General features: G+C 37.2%; 4 protein-coding genes and 2 long non-coding RNA genes across 13 annotated transcripts; 5 read left to right on the forward strand and 1 right to left on the reverse strand.

Moving 5' to 3' along the window:
• The first annotated feature begins 140 nt into the window (after positions 1–140).
• LOC136781745 (sphingomyelin phosphodiesterase 4) lies at positions 141–4,004 on the forward strand. 2 transcript variants are annotated; one of them, XM_066740730.1, is made up of 11 exons: positions 141–270; positions 476–775; positions 833–935; positions 1,013–1,244; positions 1,316–1,523; positions 1,590–1,861; positions 1,922–2,234; positions 2,298–2,801; positions 2,877–3,106; positions 3,185–3,577; positions 3,691–4,004. In XM_066740730.1, the coding sequence occupies exons 1-10, from the start codon at positions 205–207 to the stop codon at positions 3,318–3,320; spliced, it is 2,364 nt and encodes a 787-aa protein (XP_066596827.1). In that variant the 5' UTR covers positions 141–204; the 3' UTR covers positions 3,321–3,577; positions 3,691–4,004. The 2 variants fall into 2 exon arrangements, with proteins under 2 accessions (XP_066596827.1, XP_066596826.1); XM_066740729.1 differs by having other exon boundaries at positions 1,310–1,523; positions 3,691–4,003.
• Positions 4,005–5,713: 1,709 nt separating this feature from the next.
• Positions 5,714–13,613, forward strand: LOC136781662 (adenosine receptor A2b-like). 6 transcript variants are annotated; one of them, XM_066740583.1, is made up of 5 exons: positions 5,714–6,486; positions 7,281–8,065; positions 9,621–9,832; positions 12,292–12,774; positions 12,842–13,613. In XM_066740583.1, exons 2-5 carry the CDS (start codon positions 7,630–7,632, stop codon positions 13,229–13,231), a joined length of 1,521 nt encoding a protein of 506 aa, XP_066596680.1. In that variant the 5' UTR covers positions 5,714–6,486; positions 7,281–7,629; the 3' UTR covers positions 13,232–13,613. The 6 variants fall into 6 exon arrangements, with proteins under 6 accessions (XP_066596680.1, XP_066596681.1, XP_066596682.1 ...); XM_066740584.1 differs by having other exon boundaries at positions 5,714–6,085; XM_066740585.1 differs by having other exon boundaries at positions 5,714–6,082.
• A 460-nt stretch (positions 13,614–14,073) lies between these two features.
• Positions 14,074–15,229, forward strand: Psf2 (DNA replication complex GINS protein PSF2-like protein). Its single transcript, XM_066740890.1, has 4 exons — positions 14,074–14,485; positions 14,687–14,795; positions 14,856–15,017; positions 15,084–15,229. Exons 1-4 carry the CDS (start codon positions 14,241–14,243, stop codon positions 15,129–15,131), a joined length of 564 nt encoding a protein of 187 aa, XP_066596987.1. The 5' UTR covers positions 14,074–14,240; the 3' UTR covers positions 15,132–15,229.
• Positions 15,230–15,264: 35 nt separating this feature from the next.
• On the reverse strand, positions 15,265–23,579 carry Traf4 (TNF receptor associated factor 4). The gene is made up of 6 exons (XM_066740889.1): positions 23,062–23,579; positions 17,171–17,275; positions 16,934–17,095; positions 16,515–16,832; positions 16,173–16,433; positions 15,265–16,078 (listed from the first exon to the last, which is right to left on the reverse strand). Exons 1-6 carry the CDS (start codon positions 23,305–23,307, stop codon positions 15,725–15,727), a joined length of 1,446 nt encoding a protein of 481 aa, XP_066596986.1. The 5' UTR covers positions 23,308–23,579; the 3' UTR covers positions 15,265–15,724.
• Positions 16,993–18,850, forward strand: LOC136781879 (uncharacterized). Of its 2 annotated transcripts, none has more exons than XR_010824013.1 (3): positions 16,993–17,089; positions 17,150–17,293; positions 17,402–18,850. It is a non-coding gene; the product is annotated as an uncharacterized lncRNA (long non-coding RNA). The 2 variants fall into 2 exon arrangements; XR_010824014.1 differs by having other exon boundaries at positions 17,049–17,071.
• LOC136781878 (uncharacterized) lies at positions 18,869–20,371 on the forward strand. The gene is made up of 3 exons (XR_010824012.1): positions 18,869–19,073; positions 19,152–19,300; positions 19,374–20,371. It is a non-coding gene; the product is annotated as an uncharacterized lncRNA (long non-coding RNA).
• Positions 23,580–24,208: the final 629 nt, after the last annotated feature.

Genomic DNA, 24,208 nt, shown 5'->3' on the forward strand with positions numbered 1-24,208 from the left:
TATTTGACTTGAAAAGTAGATAACAGTGCAGGGTACGCAGGTTATGTATAGTGTAGCCGGGCTGTGTGGAAATATGGATTAATGTGGAATTGCAGATTGCAGCTTGCAAGTTGCAGGCTTGCAGCCCGGGTGACTGCTTTGTTTGTATACAATGTTTTAATGTGTACACAGAAAAGTATCTTCTTATAATTTTTAATTTTATGAATGGTTCTCAACCACGCACACAAATACAAAGATAAAAAAATGGCTACTTCCACAGATGTTGCTACGGTAATTCTTATTTATCTAACGAATTTTACATAATGCATTACCCATACTTAACCTTAAAACTTGTAAATATTAATATAAGAATATCTGTTACATTGTGATAAAAATAATTAGTCATAGTTACAACTACTCATTTATGTGTTATATTTATCAGTTTTTCTTCGTAAAATGCAAGACGTATTATTAATAATCGAATTTTAATTTTTAGGTTAGATTACAAACTTATTTAAATCTGCCACTAGTGCAGCGCTGTAAAGAGATAGCTCTCCTAATTGATGAGTCAAGTACTACTGAGCTGCAGCATGTATTTCCTGCACTTATCGATTCACTGTTTGGAATCACAGACAATATGGGCTGGGGTCTGCACAATATTAGTCTGAAAAAGTATCCACAAGAATACGAAGCTCTCTGTGTTTTTCTCAGTCCACAAGGACCAGTCTTTTCATTGTGCTATAAGTTATTGCCAGACTGCTATTTAAAATATAATTTCCCAGTATCTTTTTTGCCAGTGAGTAATAAATTAAAAAATTGTGTTTTTAATAGATTCATTAATTTTATGCTCTAGGGTAAAATAAGGTCCATGCTGGAAGAAGGAATAATTCCTCCATTTTATTTTGATAAAATCAGAGATGAACAATCCACACGTGCTCCATCAGCTTTATGCATGAGTATCCTTTTGAAAAAACATAAGTACCTTCCTTTTTTTACTTTTTTAAAACATATTTTTTTTAAACTTAAGAAACAGATCCCTTTGAGTACTATATCTTTCATTTCGCTTATCATCTGACTAATCCATGGCTGCAGTTGCAGCAGCAAGAAAATGTTTGGATCAATTGGGAAACAGTTTATGTACAGCTGGCTCACAGCTACTTGTATCATTTTTTGCCAAGAGACCATTCACCAGTTCTACCAATTATTGGCCCTTATGTTAAAAAAACTCCACAAAGAAAATTATTGCAATCACCAGATTCTAAAAGGTAAATATCTTTTTCCGTCATATTTATGATCTGTTTCATTTTAATTTCCTTCTCTCTGATTTTAGTCATAGGTTACAGATGCCAAGGCTACTAAGATCCTCGATATTGAATCCAGCTTCTCAAACTCCTCAAACGGGAGTATCTCAGCAGCAGTGTCTTCCTCAAGTTTGGAGAAGTGAGACTGTGGTCCAAGTTTTTTTAGATTTCTGGCTGGAATACACAGAAGATCAATCACCATCCCAATTAAATACCACTTACGCCACCTCGTTACCGCAAAGAGTAAGAATGGATAATTCGAAGTAATTAATAAAGTATAACAAAATATTAAGAAAAACTTTATTACAGCATAGCATTCATTCTGGGGAGCATATAAGATTAGTGCGAGCATTTATAAAAACTTTACATGAATTCGCCAATAGTACAATTGGAGACAAAAGTGCCATGGATGAATTGAAGAGGATAATCCTACCATCAGTTCAAGGAAAGATTTATTCCTTCCTTAGAAAAGCGATACATCACTGGCCTTTGGACAGTTCATTTAGATTAATTTTAGAAGCCTGGCTAAGCTTTATTCAACCTTGGAGATATGTGCCAAATTTAGAATACATCAAGCATAGGTATAATAAGAAAAATTATAATGTATCACATACCCTACTTTCATAATTTCTTTTAAACAGTAAATCAGAAGATGAAGAAAAAGGGAAAATTCAAGATGAGACTCGATGGATTTCATTTGTCGCAAATAATTTACTAGCGTATACTGCTATCTTCCAACAATTACTACCCAGGTTTATGAGAACAGATTTGGTCGCACCTAAAAACGCTTTAATGTTATTCAGAGTGACTAAGGTGTTTGACCAGCCACACTTGGCTAACATGATAAAATCCATTGAAAGCCAATGGACTCCAATCGTTCGTCAGCAAATCATCGATTTAGAAGGACAAAATTATCAATACGTACCCTTGTTCTCGCCAACAACTTTATCTCAGGTATTATAATTCATTTAAATATTTTTTATTTATAAAATGAATTAATAGCAAATATTATTTTAGGTATCTTGTTTCTTAAGCTCGATAAAGCAGGCTCATTTAACAGCAACCAGTTTGATAGAAGCTTTGGAAACAAGGCGAAGTGGTAGAAGATTTTTATATTTGTTATGGGAATTTTTCAATGGTGAAGAAAGTTCGTCAGATGATGTTAATATGGAGGACAGGCGGAAAGTTCCTGTATTTCTCGCAAATGCTCAACAACAACTTAGAAATATTTTCCAGCTAGAGGACTTTCCTCAAGAAGCGGATAGTATGACAGCGGATCAAGAATATCATGAGAGCATCCTTTCAACCTCATTTCACCATCAATCGCAAATGGATTTTAGTCTGGACGCTAGTAGACCTGGCGTTTTTGTTCCGAGATCGTTTGATATACAAAAGGACGGAAGACAAACCAGCAAATACATCGAGTACCTGGGGGACCCTGAACTATTACCGATTCGAAGCAATGAGTGTGCCTTACTAGCTAGATACCTTTTTAAATTATCCACCTACATCAATGAACAAGTAAAAGTTTCTCTGTAAATAAGCGCGCTTATTTAAACACTTGAGCATACATTTTTATTTGATGACGTCTTTCAGTATGAGACTGAAATTGGAGCAGCGTTCTACAGACCTGGTTTCATTGGAAAGATCTGTCGGCAAATTTTGATACCACCAACCACAGTTGTTAAGCTTCCGAAACGGACGCCAAATGGTATTTCACCAGGAGGAGAAAAACGACTTCAACCAAGGCTTAGTTTACGTTTACTCGCGAACAAATCTTTGCTTTCTACATTAGGTTTTGGGATATTTGTCTCGTGGGCCTCAAAGTAAGATAGTTATATGCGTTTATTTATAATTAACGAGACGAGCAATTTTTGTGCATTTTTAATTTTATTTATTTTCAGTTTTGGTATCTTCTATTTCCTGTTGCTACTTTTCATGTTTTGGTTTGTTAACATAATAGCACGAGCGACTGTCGAACCCTGGTTTCAACAAAATCAAATATTCAGATCCAATAATTCTTTCGAGAGAATTAATTGATGAGAATTATAGCATCGTGGACCTTATACAATCATAATATGACAAAAATTTTATTATGTCAAATAAAAAACAAAAAAAAATCCTAAAATATTAAGCTACTAATTTTCCTAGGAGATTTTTCTTACCGATCTTACCACATCGATAAGGCATTACCAACACCCAATTATCTAAAAATAATGTTTGTTTCTACTTTATCACTACTTGGTCAGACTTGTAGGATTTACAACTGCTTCTTTATTAAAAGACAATGAAACCTGGTGAGTTCTAAATTTGTAATGTAAATTATTTGAAAAAAGAAAAAAGAATAAATAATGGTAACATTCAATGCAGATACAAAAAGAATATTATATTACGTGACTTCGTTTTGCAGATGCCCAGTAATTTTTTTCTCGATGGGAGGTTTCACTTTTTCCAACAATACGGACGTTAACGAAGTCCAGTTAGAAGGATGTGTGGAAAATCATAATTAGCAGTCCCGTTCATCCACGATATTCAATCGATAATTGAATAATTGGGTACGGTGAAGTACGTGGCTTCTTTCCATTGAGCCACAACGATTTTAAAAAGATTTTCACAATCAGTATAAGGTTATCGACCCTAAGTACGTCTTTTATCCACCACAAATGTTTGGCTTCTCGTAAATGCTGCCAGAAATCTATTTGACTAGCATGATTGAAGGACTGTTAAAAGCATTTTTACTCTCCCAATTGCCCTTCATAAATCATCGATAGTTCTTGAATATTTGCCATCGCATTAAAACACGAAAGGCCGTTAAAATGTTATGTACTATATTTTCAAGAGCAACTGATATAGTGCGAGAGGAGGAAAAAACAGGGAAAATCTGGAAGGGAGGAAAAACATTTGTCAGAAGGTAACCCTAGTAGTCTACGCGTGGTATACAAAAAGTAACATGAGCAGCAGTTATGCTATGGGTAATAAATTCAGGGAGCTGCCATCTGGGGAGAACCGTATTAAAGACGGGGGATCTGGTGACGCGAAGTGGGATCCAATTAAAAGGTTCTTTCCTCGTGTTATGCGTGACCGTCTTGGATTAACGCGACCTTTTTATTCTACCACCTCAGTAACTGTCATGCCTCTCTCAGATATCTCACAATTATCTCTTTGCAGAAATTCTTCCAGCAGGCTCAACGTCGTGTCGTACTGGAAAATTGATCGGCAAAAGCTCTTCGAGGGAGATCGATGGTAATGAAATTAGCGGTATAATCTGATGAATGAAAAACTGCATTAGCATGAATATTTTAGAAGGGTAAGCATTAAATATGAAAAAATACATCAGCTAACCGTTTTTTCAGAATGAATATTTATGATACTTTTTCCTACGAATGTGTATATATATATATATATATATATATATATATAATATCATCGCCTTAATAAGTGGTCAACGAGCCCGTTCCGGATAATTCAAGCAGCCTCATTGTCCCTAACTGAGGCATAACAGGACGTTTGATATTGCATAAAGGCTCTAATCGCGTTAGAAGTATGAATGAACTTCCGGCCATGGTATCGTTCCATTTCAATATGACCGACGTTCCAAGAATGATCTGAAAAAGGTTATAAGTCTCCCAAGAAAAAAGAGTTTCGTGTACGCGTAAATGTACAGTGGAAATGATACAATCCCTTAGATTCGACGACAAAACGTAACTTCTCGTTACAACGACAGGCATGTTTAAGTTAATGGAGAAGAACCTCATTATCCCATATAGTCGCGTGTCTTGACTCTGATTATCACGAGATAACTGGAACATCAACGGTGTCGCGTGCCTACTAACTCTTACATCGATCTTTTTCTCCATTTCAATGATGACGACAGAGATGCCAAGACTTATCTGTAAATATTACTTAATGTCGATACTCGACTGAAGGAATTCTTAAGAAAGCTAAACAAGATGACGCTTGAACGGAAAATACTATCGAAGAGCATGTAAACTTGAAGAGGTTATATAGTTGTTTAAGACAAAAAGTGAAGATGGCTGTTGAAGAAATTTCGTGGTAGTATTTTATCGATCGAAAGAAGGTAATTAACAGCATTTGTTCCCCAGGGCATTTAAGCAATTACATTATTAGATTCTACTACCAGGAAGCCAACTTTATTACGAAAGGGTCAAAGACTTTTATTTGTAAACGAAAACAAGCGTTTCCGTATTGTTCGCGCAACCACTTAATTTCAGTTTAATTTCAGACGGCGCGTAGGTGCCATAATTTCTCGAAGCACGATTCGCCACTTTAATGATAACAGTGGACGCGAATAAAAGTTGGGAGAAATTGCACAAGTGCGAAAGGAACTTCAACAAGTTGATTACGTCGTTGGTTGGATGGCTGGATTCAAGTTAAGTTAGATTCGCTTATACGCAGAAGTAAGTCTTGTACAAGCGAAAGGATCGAAGAAATTTTATCAGCTTAATGAGAGAAAACTATGCTAATCGAAGCAAAAATGGCTATATATATATGAGAGACCGTTGATTGCAAATGTAAAGCGAAGGTTGTGGGCAGTGTTTCTCGTCCCTGTGAACGGTATCTTCTCCACACAGACATAACCTCTCCAAGCCGCCCGCGTCCCACCTCGTCCAGTTCTTCAACGGGATACCCGTGTCACGAGGAGCAGTCAGTTACAAGCAACGGGGTTGAGACGCCGCACGTCCTCTTTGTATCGCGATGAAGGAAGTGGGAAATCCTCGTAAAGAAACTGAAAATCGAGTCAAAAAGCCGTAATGGCTTCCCGTGAGAAACAGCGATGATTGGTTGTGAATAATCGTTCCGATTGGTCGATCCGTCACCAATTCCTATTGGCTGTTCTATGTGAAATCGGAAGTTACGAACCCTATATAAACAGCGATTCATACTGCAATTTGCTTGATTAAACCTTGCTCTCGTTTCTCACTGCTCTAATTAGTATTGGAAATCGGTTAACCGGCGAGTCTTCACGTGTTTATTCGCAACTACAGCGTTATTCCCTACTTCTATCAAAGTCCGAAGTGATATAAGTTGCACTTTGTAGATGGAAGTAGTGTTTCAACGCGTTATTGTAGTACAATTCGCGCTCCATGAGAAAAATTTATGTCAAGGAGAGTGCTAAGAGCGACGATTAACTGGAAGACTCATGCCAAAAGTATAAATAAATATAGCAACGCATCCATGGCAAAACGTAAAATGTTTTTCTTCAATATTTTGATATCGGCTGGCGCATACACGCCACATTCACGTGGTGTAACGACGGATTTATTCCCCGTAAATGCGCGAGGGCTCATAACGGCACGTGTAGACACTGAAAATAGCTTTTTTCTCTCTCGCGTGATTCATTTTTGCGTCCCTTAGTCTGATGAGCAATCTAGTAGATTTATAAAAATTTTTTATATCCGGTCTATATATATAAAAATATATATAAAAACCCAGCATCCGTCTAGAGTCACCGTGGTCACAAAAAAACCGTTCTCTTTCTGTTGAGAGATCTGTTAAGTATCCGGGCTATGTAATATGTAGATATCGAGACATCAAGATCTTGCGACTCGTCCACAGCTGATAATATACGAGAGCTTTCATCGGCAACTGGAAGAAAGTTAGATAATGGATGGCGAGTAATCGATTCCGATAATCCTCCCTTTGCTTCACCCTACGGTAAAACTTTTCTTATGAGTTCCCGCAGAGAGTAACTTTTCACTCTTTCCGTGTGTTTCATTCGGGTGATTTCATTGGTTGCTGAGAGCCGGAAAAAGTAGAAGAGTGCAACTGAAATTTACACGTTTACCCTGTCGTTCGGATAATCCGACGGTGTTTTTCTTGCGAGAACGCATCACTCCCCTGATCCTTGCTGATCCAGGTCGCTGATAAGGCTTTATCACTATTGCACCTAGCCAATAAAACAGCCATTAGGAATCAATTAGAAATAAACGCCGTGATCGATCCCGTTTCGCACACACTTTAACGCCTATCTGATTATAGCCGTTGATTTTACCGCAGTAAAAATGAGAACTGTGTGATTGGAAATTTGTGCCATGATGTTGAAAAAGGTCAAGGACGATTTTTTGTGAGAGTAATCGAGCGTGAGGAAGGCAAAAAAGGGGATTCCAAGTAGAATGGTCAAATATTGACACAGGGAAGCTTATAAACAGTCCAATAGGCTCGTATTCCCGGAAACGATACTGAAATCGGATTTCCTCTATTCAACAATCTTATCTCGAGCACTTATTCTACAAAAACATTTCCAGGAACGATACATCCGAGCAATATTATTATTTAGCATTGCTTCGCGAAATCCTGGTGGGTTTTGGAGGAATTTTTCTGGAACGTGATGGAACAGCCATTGAATTCGACTGAGTTTACAGTGAATTACAGTGTGACCGCGGTGAATACACCTGTTGGGGGAGTGGAATTAAATGTTTTGTACACTGTGAGCGAGATTCTGGTGGCGGTATGTGCCGTGTTTGGAAACGGTTTGGTGATTTTGGTGTTTAGTAAGGAGAGAAAGCTACGGAGAAGGACTAATTATTACATTATTTCCCTGGCAACTGCGGATCTACTGGTAGGGCTCTTTGCCATCCCCTTTGCAATTTTGGCCAGCATCGGTTTACCCACAAATCTTCACGCCTGCCTCTTCACGGTGTCCGTTCTGGTCGTTCTATGCACCATCAGCATCTTCTGCTTGGTCGCCGTTTCCGTTGATCGTTACTGGGCCATTCTGCATCCAATGGGATACTCCAGGAACGTCAGAACTAAAACTGCCATAGGTCAGAACTCCCAATAAATACGGTAATGCTATAGTACAGGGTGTTTTGTTTAAAATTGTCAAACCGAGACGAATCTACAAAGGGAAGAAAATTTTGAGAAAAAAATCTTTATACAATTTTTATGTATAACCTTTAATTAAAAAGTTATCAAGCATTGTGTAAACATTTTTCATTGGAGAAATTCTATTTGTAAATAGTTTATTCTTACGATACTTAGTCGTTAGAATCAGTTTACCGAATTGTTCGACCAATCGAAAGCTTCCAATAAAAAGAATTTTTATAATTTAAAATCTTAAAAAAAATATATTTATATATACCTTAAAATTTTATAAAAGTTTCTCTCTTAAAATCTATTCTTCAATCTAGATTTTTTGGGTTGCCACTTTTATATTGGACATCCCATATATGACCTGCTTTCGTTCTTTAAAGCAAGTACTGAATTTCTATACAAATTAAAATATAAACTTTCAGTATTCATTTCGAGTGCAGAATTGTTTCGTGCTTTAATCTAATGCTTATTACTATGCCAGGGTATAGTGCTTTATTATTCCAAGTAGTAAAACCAAGTAATTCCTCAGACTGGTAAACAAAAAATTAGATGGATATCTTGACTCGCCTACTAGTGAAGGATGAAATATGATACTCGCGGCACGATTTTGGCCAAAATTGGATAGACTGTGTGCTTTACTGGTCATTACCAAGCATTGTCGAGTGTTGTCATCCATTGTAGCAGCTCGACCTTACCACACTGCTCAGTCTCAACAGTGCTGCTATATCCATGCTTACACTGATATAACCTATTCAGCTTCTAACCTCCGTGAGATGATCGTTGGAAAGATCGTTTCAAATACTCGAAATATATCATTGAGCCAGGAATCCACCTTTTTTGCTATATAAAATTTCTTAATGAAAGATCGACGAATTGTCCTCCATCGACGTCTCAGGAAATCTAAGATGACTTAAAAAAATCGAACGCTGATGCACGATCTGCCATCTATCCGATTTCCCAGCGGGCGTTTCCCGCCCTTCGATTCACCCGTTCTGCTGGTAATTCGATCCAGGACTATTCGACGCGATGACATAAACGCGTGTAGTTTTCCGTATATGATAATGGCCAACGTGGTAGATTCACCGAAAGCGACACGTTATTACGAAACAAGTCCAATTACCAATTTACGCTAGAGTTGCGGATGAAAATTTTTCTCGAGCATCTCTTTTTCTCCGCAGTCACGTGACACCGGCCACCTGCCCATTCCGGAATGTTGATGGGACTGTCTGTGTAGTGGGAATAATTTATGGATCACCATCCAGCCAGTTGCAATAACTCTCTTCAAAAGCTTATATATTTTTCGACCATCGCTCTTATTAATAGCTAAATTGGAATTCGAGTCATCTATTTGAGACACAGATTTGTAGAGCGGCATATGCATGCAATAATATCTGACATTGATTTTAAAAGTTCATCATGAGCCATCGAGTAACCTGCTTTCTCTCATTTACGTTTTTATTTATCTCATGTTTCACTTTTATATTAACATTACATAATATTTTTCAGGAATAATTTGCGTCTGCTGGATAGCAGGCACCCTGGTGGGATTTCTACCATTATTCGGATGGCACGCCGGGAAAAAGTCGGATGGGAAGTGTATTTTCACAGAAGTAATGGATTACGACTATTTGGTATTTCTTTACTTCGCCACCATCATATTTCCCGCGCTTATCATTGCAGCTTTCTACGCTCACATTTATAGGGTTGTTGTGAAGCAGGTCAGTAACTCGTGACGTAAATCCACCTGTGAGTATTGAGGATTGTATATAGGTTATGGCTTTCAAAGAGACGTCATTTCAATTTTTACGTCATTTTTGAACTCTCAACATGACCTATCATTGCAATGACATTTGGAATTAATATAAACTCGAGAGGTTTTAGACATGCTTCGATAGAAACACGCAGAGCCTGTTAAGATAAAATTCAATACGAAGGCGGCAGAAGAATCATGGATGTAGTTTAATAAATTTCAAATTGCTCTTGGTCATCAGCAGCTTTAGCGAAAACTAGCCGAACGAACACCACCTGTAGACGGAGTTGCCAGAAATTGCCCTTTTACAGCCAAATTTAATAAAAATATAATAACGTATTATATGCATAAACATGGGATATGTGATTCTGTTTTAGCAGTAAAAGAACAATTTCTGGCAATTTGTAGAAATATTCTGTTATTTCTTACCAATAGATTTCGATATCGTTAATTATAGTTCAAACGTTGAGTTCCACGGGGGATATCGGTGACCTCGATAAGAAAAAATTATTAATCATAATTATACACCCAAATCTATTTGTTATAGATAATATTTTAACAATTTACGTACACATAATAATTGATCATCGTGCCACGGGCAATCCTTTTAAAACTAGAGTAGTATTCAACGCTTTAAAGGCGAATATTCCAAAATGTAATACGAAATTTTTAACTACACAGAGCGTGTTTCTAACGGTAGAAGAACCCAACACAGTATAAATATGAAAAAGCGGACAATTGTAGATCTCTGGAACGTCTCTGATATATAACACCATGGACCGAATCTACAGGGTCTTTTCCTAACGGCGGGACATAGGAGATTTCGTGTTATTTGACTATAGTACTTTTTACTATAGTCAAATTACTATTTTCCGTTTAATTTAAGTATTAATGGAAGTCACCAAGATTAATTAAGTAAAATGATATTTATAATAAATAATAGAAGCAATTAAACTAAAGTAACCATTAAAACTTAACTATCTACGCTTTTATTAATTATATTAATGTATAGTAAGTGCTTCAATGCTATAGTCAAATAACACAATCCTATGTCCCGCCGTTAGGAAAAGACCCTGTATAAACGGAATTTAAGCTTAGTACGGTCTTAAGCTAAGATCAATTGTTTCTCACTTTAACCTTCAATACAATGATCAATTCACTCTTCGTCTTAAGTGTCTGCTAAGCGGAAATTCTCTCTCGAGTTTAGTTTAGTTTGTAGATTCGAGCCTATCTTTTATATATCAGGGATGTTGCAGAGATGTGAAAATTTCTGCTTTTTCATATGTGTGCTGTGTGGGTAGTGTTTGACTTCATGTTGCTTGACTATAGCACATCAGTAATTTATATTTCGTTCGCGATTAATTAATGGAAAATAGTTCTTGTAATAAATACTGAAGATTATTGAATTAATTTGATTGAAAATTCGTTTTTTAAAGGGTGGATTCACGACTACGGTATTTGTGTACGTACGAGTACTATTTGCATATTAATATTCTAGTATTCTTTCCTCTTTTATGCATAAAGTGAATACCTGTGCAAACTAGTGATTAGTGCATGATTGGTTTCGTGCGTACACAAACGCTCTGGTTTGAATAAACCCTAAGATGTCATTAAATGTGATAGTAGAAAGTGCTCCAGTCTCAAACAATTCGAACACAATACTCCGCCATTAGAAAAATGCCCTATAATACCGTTTTTGGTTTTTACGATATTAAAAATTGTTATAAAAGTTATAGAACACGGGATCTAACATCTCCACGTCATTGCTTGTCCAAAACGGCTACATTTATTGATTAAACTCCTAATAACATAAACACTCTAAGAACATTCTTGAAACATTTTGAGGATATCCATACGTTTTGTAGATATATGCATTAGATGCAATTTGGATATTGTGCACTGCTTGGGAATCTACTACATCTGTGCATCTGAGATGTCTTTTGATGATGGCAAAAGGCTCGAATCTATAAATGAAAATAAGCTCGAATTTCAGTTTAGCAATTACTTAAGGCGAGAACCGAGCTAAGCATTGTATTAAAGGTTAGAATGAGATAGTTGGTCTTAGTTAAGGCCGTGCTAAGCTTAAGTTACGTTTATAGATGTTGGCCAAATCTAATCAAAAGTAGTTTGAAACTTTATGAACAATGTCTGTAATATTTTTACTATTTTTCTAAGGAGTCTTTATTATTTCATTGCATTATGCGAGTGTGTATCAATCCATAGTATAAACACCTCTTAGCTTATATATACTTGTTAAATATCGTCGCAATGACAGGTTTGTATTGAGAATTCAAAAATTGCGTGAAAATTAAAATGACACCCCTTGTTGAAAGACCTTATATGTTCCCCTTTATTTTGTTTTCTTATTGATTAAAAAAAGCTCAAAGAACTCATTTCAAAGCGATTGATAATAATTATTGATATTAGTTGTGGGAAAAGTTGCAGCAAATAGTGACGATGAATCCTGACAAAAGGTCAAACAATCAATCAACAGGAACGATGCTGAGGCTTCTGGGAGCAGCACAGAAGAGGGAAGTTAAGGCAACACAGAATCTGTCGATAATCGTAGTCTTCTTTATCATCTGCTGGTTTCCTCTTTACACAATCAACTGTGTCATGGCATTCTGTCCACGTTGCGAGGTGCACGAGTATCTCCTGAATTTTTGCATCATCCTCTCTCACCTTAACTCAGCCGGTAACCCTCTTCTCTACGCTTATCACCTTAAGGACTTCCGGGCTGCCTTGAAGAATTTTATGTGGCGCTTACTATTCCCTAACAACGATGTTAAGGCCAGCGTTGTTAGCGTCATACACGACCGAGGCTCTTTAGTTGGATCCCAAAGAAACTTACAGAGACACTCTGGAACCAATTTGGCTACCAGAACGCAAAGGACGAACCTTCTTCGTCAGGTGACTTAAGTTTATCCTTTTTTTGTTTAACCGAATTGTCTTTTATTTCATTTATACCGCTTTCCAGGTAACCGATAGACCTAAACCTGCCTTTTCGTTAACTAGGAGCACATCTTTACGCAACCGTGAAGAGAGAAACGTGACGATTTCCGATTCATCTTCGAGTGAGAAACCGGAAATGGAGTTTGATAGTGAGAATGCCAGTAGCGAAAATCATCAAAACGAGGATGGTCTGTCGATGACGAAAAGTAACGAGACTTTTGCCTCGCAAGATCCAGCTATGGAATTAACGACTTATCCTCTAACGACCTTTTTGCGAAAAGAAGAATTCAAACTGGAGGAATTTACACCAGAATCGATTTTTATTATCGAAGCTGACGTCAGCAGGGCTGAAAATTCTCGGGAGAAACTTTCACTGGACGAAGAGCCCAAAGAGCGCCAGGACGAGGGTGGTTAGACAAATTTTGTTGATCCTGACTGGTCGAAAATATTAAATCCGCCGAGGCAGTTTTTTCAGTTCGCCAAACTGGCTGGCGCGAGTCTTATGGCTCAAAGATAATCTTTGTGAATTTTTATCCCACACTCCTTCAACTCCCTCAACGCTTGCGGGGGATTCGCATTTGGCTCAACATACTTCTTGGCTATACTGCGCGAGATGTGATTTATTGTTTGCAACAACTAAAATCGACAAGTTATTTTCCTTTTCCACGCTGTCAAGCTCGTGCGTATCTTTATGAAATAAGAAACTGAATGTGATGTATTAAACATATATCATCTTTATTTGTATTCTGCACGTGGTATGCAAATTGGAGAATAATAAAATAGATATTGATGTGTGTACCGAATAATATTTATGTCATTTCATTGATATATTAATTCTTTTGTTGTGTTAATCATTAAGGTATTGTATTTTTTATGTCAATTTCTTTAATATTTTCTAATTAGTCATTTAATAACAAGTAAAGTACGACGGGGTTTCTACATTTTTATCAGTTGTTTAGATTCGTATAAAAGGATTGAAAATTAACTTCAGCTTAAAGTACTTTGAACTTTCCCTCTCTTAATCTGTGCATGCGCGTTAGTTTTGGCGCGGAATTAATCCAATATGGCGTTTTAACCGACACTAGGGGTGCGTTCACGGAGACGCTATTTAGCGCTATTTGTGCTACTGCGCAGAGAAATACGTGCGCAGTAGCGTTGATAGCGTCTCCGTGAACGCACCCTAGCTACTATAGCTAGGCAGGCATGGGGCGGCAATGCGGCATGGGCTGCATGGGCAGGCCCGAGGCCGCCCGCCGCAGGCAGGCAGGCACAGTCCGCACAGTGCCACACACACACACCGCACAGCACCGCTCAGTGCCGCACAGGCAGGCAGATGGCCACAGATGGCTGTGGAAAGCAGTGGATAGTTTCTTTGCTAAAGTAGTTTTTCTTTAAGTTTTTTGTATTAATTATTGAAAATAAAAATGGATCCGAGTGAAGTAGAGTTCTTGGGTGAAAAGGAATTGGTTACGATCATTCCAAATTTCAATTTTGATACGATTCATTTAATTTCTGGTTCCATTGGACCTTTTCGCGCCGGAATACCCCTCAAAGTTCCAATTTGGCTAGCAGTGAATTTAAAACAACAGTTAAAATGCCGAATTATCAGCCAAGAATGGATGAAAATTGAAGAATTGAACGAAGCCAAAGAAGATGAAAAATTATCTAAGTAAACTTAATTAATTATTTAGCTCAATTTCTTACATTTTTTTTTGTTGACTTCCACATCTTTTTTATTAATCATATATTTATAAATGATTAGTTTTATCTGTTAAACTAGTTTGCTAAATTATCAGAAAAAGTAATTTTTAATTAGTATTAACTAACTAAGATGTGTAGAAGTCGATTTTTTAAAAATATATTTTATCAGATTATTTACCAAAATGCCAAGCAATCACTATATGGATGAGGCTCATCTTCTTCTAAGCATTGGCAGTGATGATATACCAGAAGGTGATACAATTAGGACAGCCATTAAGGTAAGTAAAAATGGTTTTATTTTTTCTCTTTAAATGGATTATAATCTTTTAAAATTAAAGGATATTTGGGATTTGAGAATGTCTAAGTTAAGAACATCAATAAATGCATTTTTGAAAAACGAGGGTGTCCATGCAAGATTAGATCACCTTACTCAAATGGAAATTAACAGTGTACGACCACTGCTACCACATTCCTTGGATCAAATGAAAAGGATTCTAACTGTAAATAATTTTTAAAACTGGTTTCATCATTGATTATTAACATTTATATTAATAATCTTTTTTCAGGAAAATGAGAGACCATCTGGATCCCAAAGCTCAGGTGGAACTCAGTAGGATTAAATAGTTTAGAATAAAGTTGTATGTAAATAGATAATCTTTAAAGGTATTTGAGTTTATGGTTGGAGAAGAATATACAATTTTATTTTGAAATACTTATGGAAATTTTTTATTATCCTTTTTAGATTTTAACTCATTACATACAGTCACTAGCATCTCAATCACATTTTCTCCTTATCTCTATTATTACAAAAAGTGTATATACATTGGTAAATTGCTCCTCTCAAACCATTCGTACAATTTCTAATAATGTTTCATAATATTTACAAATCCTAAATATACACAGTCCCTTAATAATCTTTGATTTTATTATAGAGAATGAGAGAGAAAAACTTTATTCATTCATAGTAAAGTTTGCAAATACTTTTTCATTGAAATGCATTGTGGTGATACGACATTATTAATAAATTATTACTAATCTATTGTCAAATATCAAAAGCTGCCTAAGAGCTTTAAGAGTTATTTTGTATAAAAATGCTTGTGTTGTAAGTTTTACAACTCAAATATATAAGTACTATTAGCATGAAAGTATTTTATATCACACAAATATTCTTGACAGCTATATTAATTCAAATGTTAACATTTGTTTTTTAAACAGCAACAATTTTGCTTGGATCAACTTTGACCCTGATAAACATTGTGTCATCCTTGACAAAATGTCGTTTCTTTACCATCTCATGGGAGACAAATCTGGGAAAGCCAAAGCCAAGGGAATCAGGCTCCCGGCTGGGTCTTTGGAAATTTTTCCAAGTTGGATCTGGGATGAAACTTTCAACAATATTACAGGCTTTTTCTGCCACAACAGTTTGATCAAACATGGTGAAAGAGACACTGTGAGAAAATGGCCATCTCAGAAGTGCATCATATTCTCCTGGCAGAATTTTTATATAGATTGAAATATGGCTGCCTTCCCCCGTTCCATTTCCATTTAGAAATACAGAGGCCTATGAGGAAGAAAAATGTAAATGATAAAACTGTTATATTGGTACAAGCAAGAATTAGTAAGACCAACTAACTCAATAGAAAACAAAACCTTACCTGTAACTTATATCCATATTGACTAGTATAAAAAGGCGGACTGATAAGTTCCATACCCTCTTTAGCTTTTGCCTCTGACATTTTCACAGTATAATCTGTGATCTTCCATATGAGGGTGCCAGTATAATTTAAAGACAGTTTACTGATGGCTGACTTGAGACTTGTAATTTGGTGTTGTTGCTTTGTAACAACACTACACATTAAACTCAAATGCATCTTAGCTGATTCTTCCAAATGCTTTTCCAGACAAAACCGATTACCCTACAGAAAAGAGAAGTATGAAATTAAAGGATTATGCATTCAATGGAAGATAGGAAAAGTAATTTAGCTGTGAATGTTTACCTTAAAACGACATCCAGCATCCTTAAAGGTACAGGATAGCAAGTGCGTAGTACAGTGGTCTTTAAGATGAACTTCAAGATCTTCTCTGGGGAGAACTGCAGTCTCGCATCTGTGAGGACAAGCAACGGGGAAACGTCCACATTTTGCATGGTGAGCGCCCAGAGTGTCGAAGACAAATTCTTTGCTGCAGTAACGACAAGCCACTAAACGTTTTGCACACTCGCCCAATTTATGCTGGCCCAAATGCCTCCTCTGTACTTTCATTCCACATTTGTTCTCACAGTATAAAGGCTCGTAACCACAGGTCCCTGTGTGTTTCTGTTACATAAATCTCATTAGTTTCAGGGCTCTTGATTTAAAAGGAATACTATTCGATTGTGATGTAAAATTTAAAGGGAATCAACATAGTAGATAATTACCTCTAAGGTTTGACCTGTGAATTCTTTGGCACAGAAATCGCATCTCGCCCTCCTCTGGGCGCAGGTATATTTCAGATGGTCCTCCATCAGGACCCTGGGTATCATAGCACCGCATTTGTTACTACAAGGAATTGCATCGTGCTTGCACGTATTCAAGTGGGCCTGAAAATCATTCCTTTTGGTCACGCTTTTATACTAATAATTTTGTTTTTTTAGGCTACAGAATTAGAAAATTACCTTTAATTTCCTGAGCTCGTCGGACCATTTACAGCCGTCTTTGTGATGAATACAGTAAACGATCGAGCCCATTATTGCCTTTTCCGCTTCCAAGTCTTGAAAGTTCTGAAACAAAAAACTCACGTAAGTCTCTCAGATCCTTATTTTCATGAGAAGAATAATAAGATTTTGTAGAGAATAGAAATTAAGTGTAAAATATTTTGGTTGATATTACAAAATTTTTAATTTCAGATTCGTGTGGATAAACAATGTAGGAATTTGAAAGCTGTTCCATTAGTTGTTTTTACTACTTGGGACTGGATGCCTTCGAACGTGGGTAGATTAATTGAGCAACAGGTAGTCGCCACCCAAGTTTCACGTAGCAACAGCGAGTCTCGACTATTTTATGCCTAAGAATCATATTTGGCAACGAATTTTTCTATTCCTTTCAAATGTCTTGCCATTCTTAGAAAGAACGACGAATTATTTTAAGGCAAAACTCTCCACGTGGGAGAGATCTCGTGCAAAGAATCCACGTGGGAGTGAAAGACAGAAACTGCTGGCGTCTCACAAGAGCTCAACTGTGTTCACGAGCCAGAAATATTTTGATTTTCATTGCTATTTTTGGTAGGAGCTCACGATTTTCCATGGAGACGCGATAGAAATCAACTCCAGAATACTTTGGATATTTCGAATGGAAACTTTAGTTTCTCACACGAGTTAAACAATCCTCGTGAGATAGAAATAATTTAATCTTCGCAGTTGTTTTGACGAGAGACATGAATCTTCCATAGAAAACGTGATCGAAATCGCTCCCAGGGCACTTTCGGTGCCTTGGACATTTCTGAGAATGATGGGAGAGCGTATTGGAGTACACTCCTACTTTGTCAGTATTGGTGAGTCACGTAAACACTTGGACCCATGTGTTGGAGAGCTGCGAGTTGAAACCTGCACGACCAGCAAGGTCGAAGAACCTAACGCAACACGAACTTGCAGATATAAACACTGCGAGTACTACCTCAGCTTCAAATGATTTCTTAACGCAAGATAAAAATCGCTGTATCAATTACCTCTGATCATTGCAAAATCGCAGTGATCGTGCAAAAAACCATCAGATCCAACGACCCCTTAATTATTTGAAATTGTCGCTGCTCATTCAATTTGTACCGAGAGAAAATTGGAGTAATTTTCCAAGTTCAATTTGAACCTCACATCTTGCATAGCTGTAAGCATAAGTGGAACGTGTAGTGTCCGTTATTTTGTGACGTCATCGGCTGGACCATTTTTGCGTATAAGACGACACTCCAATTTCGTTGCTTTTAACGAGTGTCGCAAACGGTGCTTTCCCAGAAATCTTGAAATTGATTACGTAATTTTTTTTAACAATAAATATCACATATTTAACCGGAGGAATTTTTGTCAACCCATGGATCAAGGGGTATCTCCTAATTTTGTCCTCATTTTTAGTCACCTTTCAAAAGTGACCTTAACGATCCGTGAGATTCCAGTGACAGTTTTCACAAAGTAGCCATTAGTGATGCATGGCTATAATGGCCTGGTCCCGAATATTTTACCTGCTTAACGGTTTCGTTTGGTAAAATTTCCATTCGACTTTATTGTATTCTACTACTGCTACGGTCAATCCTTTATACAGTTTATACTCTCCTTCTTTGTTTACGTTCCTTTTTAATTTTTCATAGATACGAGCTTGGGAAAAAACTGCGTTCCATTCCATTCCAGAAGCATCATCAGAGTAATATCTATCAAGTCGTAGGCGTGTGCATACTCACCTGACCTCAGCTCAGGAATGCGAGATAAGTTCGTAATTACCTTGCGTTAATTTAAAACCAGACGCCCTTCTGCTTCTTCCCGCACATACCGGAAGTACCTGAACACCACAGAAATTCCGTCGACTCGAACTCCGGTAAAGCTTAAAAAAGATACCTATTCTTAAGGAGACTGAGCAATCGTGCAGAGATTCTGATAGGTAAATTAATTTTAGTTTTAACAAGGAATTAACATGTACCAAAAAATAATTAATTCCGGAAGTAGCAGAATACCAAAGAAATTCCATCGATACCAACTCCAATAAAGATGAACAAAATTATCCATTTTCAAAGAGACCAAGTAATCATAGGGAGATTTTGATAGGCAATTTAATTTCAATTTTATTAATGGTTTTGTATGTATACCAAAAAATAATTGATCGATTTTTTCCTACCAGGGCTCCTAGATATCTTGAGTAATACCAGCTTTAAAGACTACGCAACACGATTTCCTGGATCAGCGTGTGACTTCCAGCTGGCACTTTCAGCTGAAGTGCGAGAACGTGCTCGAGCAGTTGGAATTGAACAGATTCAGCTGGGATACTGCCAGAGAGATGGGCTTTGTGACTGGAAGATATGCAAGCTTCGTGCGAACAAGGAAATGGAACTGGGTAGAACCAGTCGAATATTTATTTACCATGCCCAAATATGGTGATCACGCATATCAATTTCCTGTATTGTACGGGAAAGCATTTGCAGGAAAATGTATCAGCGAGAGGAGAACATTTCTAGTAGTTTTCCTCAGCTCTTTCATTCAGGATCTAGAAACTGGATACTCGATCTCCAAATACAAGAAAGCAGTGAAAGAATTATTGTAAAAAATCAAGTCCATTAAAATGTGTTGTATTTGAGCAAAAGATTTGCAGAAAATTATCTTCTAGTGAGACGCGAAACATTTGCTTTAATTTTCGTCAGTTTCTTCATTCTGGACCTAGTAACTGGATAGAATCTTTTGCTAATGGAAAAGAGTAATAAAAAAATATCTAAACGCTAAAGAGCTAGAATGTAAGGTAAAACTTGTGATATAATTAAGTTTACTGGAATATTTTGTATTTGATCAAAAGATTTGCAAGAGATTATCTTCCCAGTAAAATGTCAAGCATTTCCTGTAGTTTTCGTCAGCTTCTCCATTTATGTTCTAGAAACCTAAAAGAGTCTTTTGCCAAATAGAATAGGGCAATGAAATACTATTTAAACTTAACAAGCTAGCAAGTGATGCTATAATGGTAAAAAATCAGATTATTGAAACCTTGTATTTGAACAAAACGTTTGTCCGAAACGTTTCCAGCAATTCTTCAATCCAGATCCAGGGCCGGGACAGAATTTATTGTTAAATAAACTGTGTCCATACGATAGGAAGATAACGGATAAGGTGTTATTTTTGCAAAAAAAAAAAGAATAGCCAGTTTGAAGTGTGTTATATATTTAAGGAAAAGGTTGCTTTGATGCTAATTTCTTGAACGAAGGAAAGTAAAGAGAGGAAGGAAGAGGGGCTTTGAACGTTGGCAAATAGTTGGGTGAGCGTGGTAGGCCGAAGAAAACCGATCTGCGTCGGAATAAACCGAGGCCATCTGTTACGCCGTGGTTCCCACGCTTCCGCCGTCGCCTTTCCCCGCCCGACAGCCGAGACGTCTCTTCTCTTCTTTTCTTTCCTTTCCTTTCCTTTCCTTTCCTTACTCCCCACCCACTTCACCACGTTTTATTTTATACACCCGCTGTCTCTAAACTCCGCTTATTCGTTGCAGGGACGTATGGATAACGAATGAAACTGGGAGAAACCCCCCATGACACTCTGAATTGGACGTCAAAAAACTCACAAATAGAACTTTGCTGTAGACTTGAAAAAAAAGCCTAATGTACCTTCTTTTCTATATTCTAAGGTTATTTGAAAATTCAATAACCTTGCTGCAAATACTGAAATTCTATAAGATGTATTGCAGAAAACGTAAAAAGCTTCCACCCGTTACCGAAAGAAGACTCGTGAATTATGTGAAATGGAAGAATCAGTCTGGGTACGCCCCTGGCTAAATCCCTGCAGGTCCAGATCACGTTGAAACCTGTCGCTGCAGGTCGGAAGTGGTTGGCCTTCCTAAACCGCTAGGAGATCCGGAAAAGCTCGACTGCAGCGCTCGAAAGAAAAAAGAGGTGAAACTATCGAACTGTATTCACTCACTGATTCGATTATGGTAAATTGGCTTACGTGGGTCAATGGGCTAAAAAGTGAATGAGCACATAAAAGGAACACCGCTGCAGTATCGAATGTGGAATTAAAGCAAGCCTCGAGAAATTCAGTCCATTTTTGCAATTGTTGTGAATTTATTCGTGACGAAGTTAGGGGAATACCCGAATTAATTAAACTGGGGGAAATTGATCCAGTTTTGAATGGAAAAGTTAATCGAGCGAGATAAATAGTCTGATTATATTCATTGGTTCTTTTACGAAGGGTGGCCATATGTCATTGAGTCCAAGCGATTCCATAGAAACTTGTTATAGGTGGCAAACAGAGGAGGGGGAGCCCTTCTTAATTTCAGCCACGCGCCCCATGACGTTTTCTATTGTTAACCATACTAAAAAGTGTTTACAGATGCGCCTTCATTTCTCTCACTGGCAAATATCACACTTTACCAGCTTGCAGTAGTTTTAAAAGCGAGAGATATCACAATGGGACCATGCATGTTTGACCCGAGCACTGGGGGACCCTCGTGTTTGTAGATCATGAAAATCCACCGCAAACACAGAAAATAACGTTTGACCTGATTCGTGTTAAAGGCCCTACATATTTTACACAAAAAGTTCTACAGAACCAATCAGAAACGGCTCGTACTTTCTGATAAAAATTTGAGCAAACACCATAAATTTTGGTGAAGCATCAACAAACATTTCTGACGTGAGTTAGGGGATAAGTTAAATGTAGGGGAATAGATGAAGAAGGGAGGGAGCATAGCATGAACGAAACTACATCAAGTTTATTAAAACAAACTGATCATAGTTTGAATCGTAAATGTGCTTGTAAGGGAGAGAGATAGATTTCCTATGACTAATCAAATTTAGAATTCGTGAATCTTCCCTTTTAAGAATCAGGCATAACTGGCCAGGAATTCGATTGATAAATCAAGAAAAAGAAACGATGATTTTCAATCGAAAACTCCTTGAAGTCTCACGTGAATCAATGAATTACTGATTTATACTTAAACATTTTTAAAATCATTCAAACTCAAGTAGAATTTTATGAATCATATGTAACTGGTCAGATATTCAATCGATGATACAAAGAGAAGAATTGATTATTTTCAATGGCTGAAGAACTAGTTACAGTCTCACGTGGATCATTGAATTACTGATTTATACTTGAACATTTTAAAAACCATTCAGACTCGAGTACAATTTGACTGTGGCATGCAGGAAATGAGACTTGACGAGTTCCAACCATCATACGGGTACAATCGAAGAAATTGCGATTGTTTCATGAGCTAACAATTAAATTTATGACCAAATGCTGTTGGGTGTGCAAAGAAATTACGAGTGAGCACGATGAAAAGCTCATGGTTGGCTATTTCTATTGAAGATCGACTATGGAAAGGCGACAATAGCGCCCTGGAACTCTCGTGATTGGAGTGGTAACGTTTCTTGCCCCACTGTTCGATCTGATGGGAGGAGAAATATGACTAATATCCTGGAAAGGATGTTCTACGAAGAAGGAGATAAGGTTGAAAATATCGTATTATGTTTCATATTTGTATGATAGGAGCAAGCTGGTCAAAGACGAGTGAACCCAAGTGAACAGTGAGGGACCGTTATCTGAAATATGCACGACGATAAAACTAAATTGCTGTTGAACGCAACCGAAATTTTGTTCAGAAATTAGTTCCTTTGGAGATAACTCTGCAGGAAATGAATAAATATGATGTATTTCTAGTTGTATTGACAAATCTGTGTACTTGATAAATCATACCAAGGTTTGTTATTTACGACGATTTATCTGTGCTTGTTAATACTATTTATGGATACATTGAAGATAGCATGATATGGTTTTGTTATTAACGTAGATGATTAAAATGATGTTTATTATTCACAAATTAATCTAACCTCATCAGTGATAATTGGAGTTTTATCAATGGTATCATTGACCGGGCTTGGTGGCGAGGTAGGACTCGCGCTGGGGCTCACGTGAAAAGCCTTGGAAGAATCCTTGGAACTCCTTTGCGGTGAAACCCTCGCAGGAAAACTCAGAGTCTTCGTCCATTGGGACAATCCGCGAACCATTTTCCTGGTTAGTTTGGAGTCACTGAGAAAACTGCCCTTCTTACCGTTCCATAAAATCACTTCTGTCATAAAACAGCCGAATATCCAATCAGATTTTCTTCAGTCCTGCTACCAAAGTATAAACTTTGAGTAGAATTAACAGTGAACAAGTAGACACGTGAGTCGACCATTCACAAGTACCACTGCATCTATTTTATTTCGTAATAATGATAAAAAAAATATGTTATGACTTGTACAAATTTTACAGCACGTGATTGGTGGAAATATTGGAAAAAGAAAGAAAATTTGAAAATGAGCGATGGTCCCGTATTACGTGAGCGCGCGAAGCCCACGAGACGAGATTTGCTGGCAGACTAAAACCGAAGAGTGTTGCTGGCTGGCCAGCTCAAGGCAACCGCAGTTGCAGGAAACAGCTGCGCCATGTCTCTTGATCCTCGCGCCCTGATTGGTCGATCCAGTCGAGAGGAGCAATAAAGACCACGTCGAGGCGAACCTGCCTCGAGTTGGAAAGAAACAGCCACTTAGCAAGAAGAATCGAGATACTCTCGTTAATTTTCGTCTCTCTTTGCTGCCCACAACTCGCAAAATCCTCTTTCGTAATTTAAAAAAGAATCTCAATTAGATTTTGGATTCCTGATAGAAAGAAATAATAACTCTGAAGAGAAAATTGGAAAGAAATAATTCTTCAACAGTAAGCAACATGATAATCTTTTAAATTATCGTCTCCGTTTGCTCCTTTTAATTTAAAAAATCCTCTATTTTAGATTATAATATAAAAGAATACACGTAGACAGACTTTGGATCCTTAATTGGAAGTTATAAATGCTTCAAGGAAAACTGGAAGAAAACAGTTGTTCAACAGCAAGTAACAGGATACTCTCGTTAATTTTTATCTTTCATTATCTCACTCCAATTCGCAAGACTCTCATGGCAAGTCTCAAGGAATACAACGTGAAGAGATTTTAAGGGG

Source organism: Prorops nasuta, unplaced genomic scaffold, assembly GCF_024137725.1.
Source record: "Prorops nasuta isolate Cenicafe-Biocafe unplaced genomic scaffold, Cenicafe_Pnas_1.2 PNAS00024, whole genome shotgun sequence".
In the NCBI taxonomy this organism is placed as follows: domain Eukaryota; kingdom Metazoa; phylum Arthropoda; class Insecta; order Hymenoptera; family Bethylidae; genus Prorops; species Prorops nasuta.

Bases quoted from the DNA above. Each gene is read 5' to 3' on its own strand.
- Traf4 (XM_066740889.1), bottom strand. From the start codon at position 23,307: ATGACAGAAGTGATTTTATGGAACGGTAAGAAGGGCAGTTTTCTCAGT. The intron at 17,276-23,061 runs GTTAGATTAATT...TTTTTGTTTCAG, and splicing joins CTCCAATTATCACTGATGAG to AACTTTCAAGACTTGGAAGC. The intron at 16,833-16,933 runs GTAATTATCTAC...TTTATGTAACAG, and splicing joins TCACAGGTCAAACCTTAGAG to AAACACACAGGGACCTGTGG.
- LOC136781662 (XM_066740583.1), top strand. From the start codon at position 7,630: ATGGAACAGCCATTGAATTCGACTGAGTTTACAGTGAATTACAGTGTG. The intron at 8,066-9,620 runs GTCAGAACTCCC...AATATTTTTCAG, and splicing joins CAGAACTAAAACTGCCATAG to GAATAATTTGCGTCTGCTGG. The intron at 9,833-12,291 runs GTCAGTAACTCG...TATTGATATTAG, and splicing joins ATAGGGTTGTTGTGAAGCAG to TTGTGGGAAAAGTTGCAGCA.
- LOC136781745 (XM_066740729.1), top strand. From the start codon at position 205: ATGGTTCTCAACCACGCACACAAATACAAAGATAAAAAAATGGCTACT. The intron at 936-1,012 runs GTATCCTTTTGA...CTTAAGAAACAG, and splicing joins TCCATCAGCTTTATGCATGA to ATCCCTTTGAGTACTATATC. The intron at 2,235-2,297 runs GTATTATAATTC...ATATTATTTTAG, and splicing joins CGCCAACAACTTTATCTCAG to GTATCTTGTTTCTTAAGCTC.
- Psf2 (XM_066740890.1), top strand. From the start codon at position 14,241: ATGGATCCGAGTGAAGTAGAGTTCTTGGGTGAAAAGGAATTGGTTACG. The intron at 14,486-14,686 runs GTAAACTTAATT...ATATTTTATCAG, and splicing joins GAAGATGAAAAATTATCTAA to ATTATTTACCAAAATGCCAA. The intron at 15,018-15,083 runs GTAAATAATTTT...ATCTTTTTTCAG, and splicing joins AAATGAAAAGGATTCTAACT to GAAAATGAGAGACCATCTGG.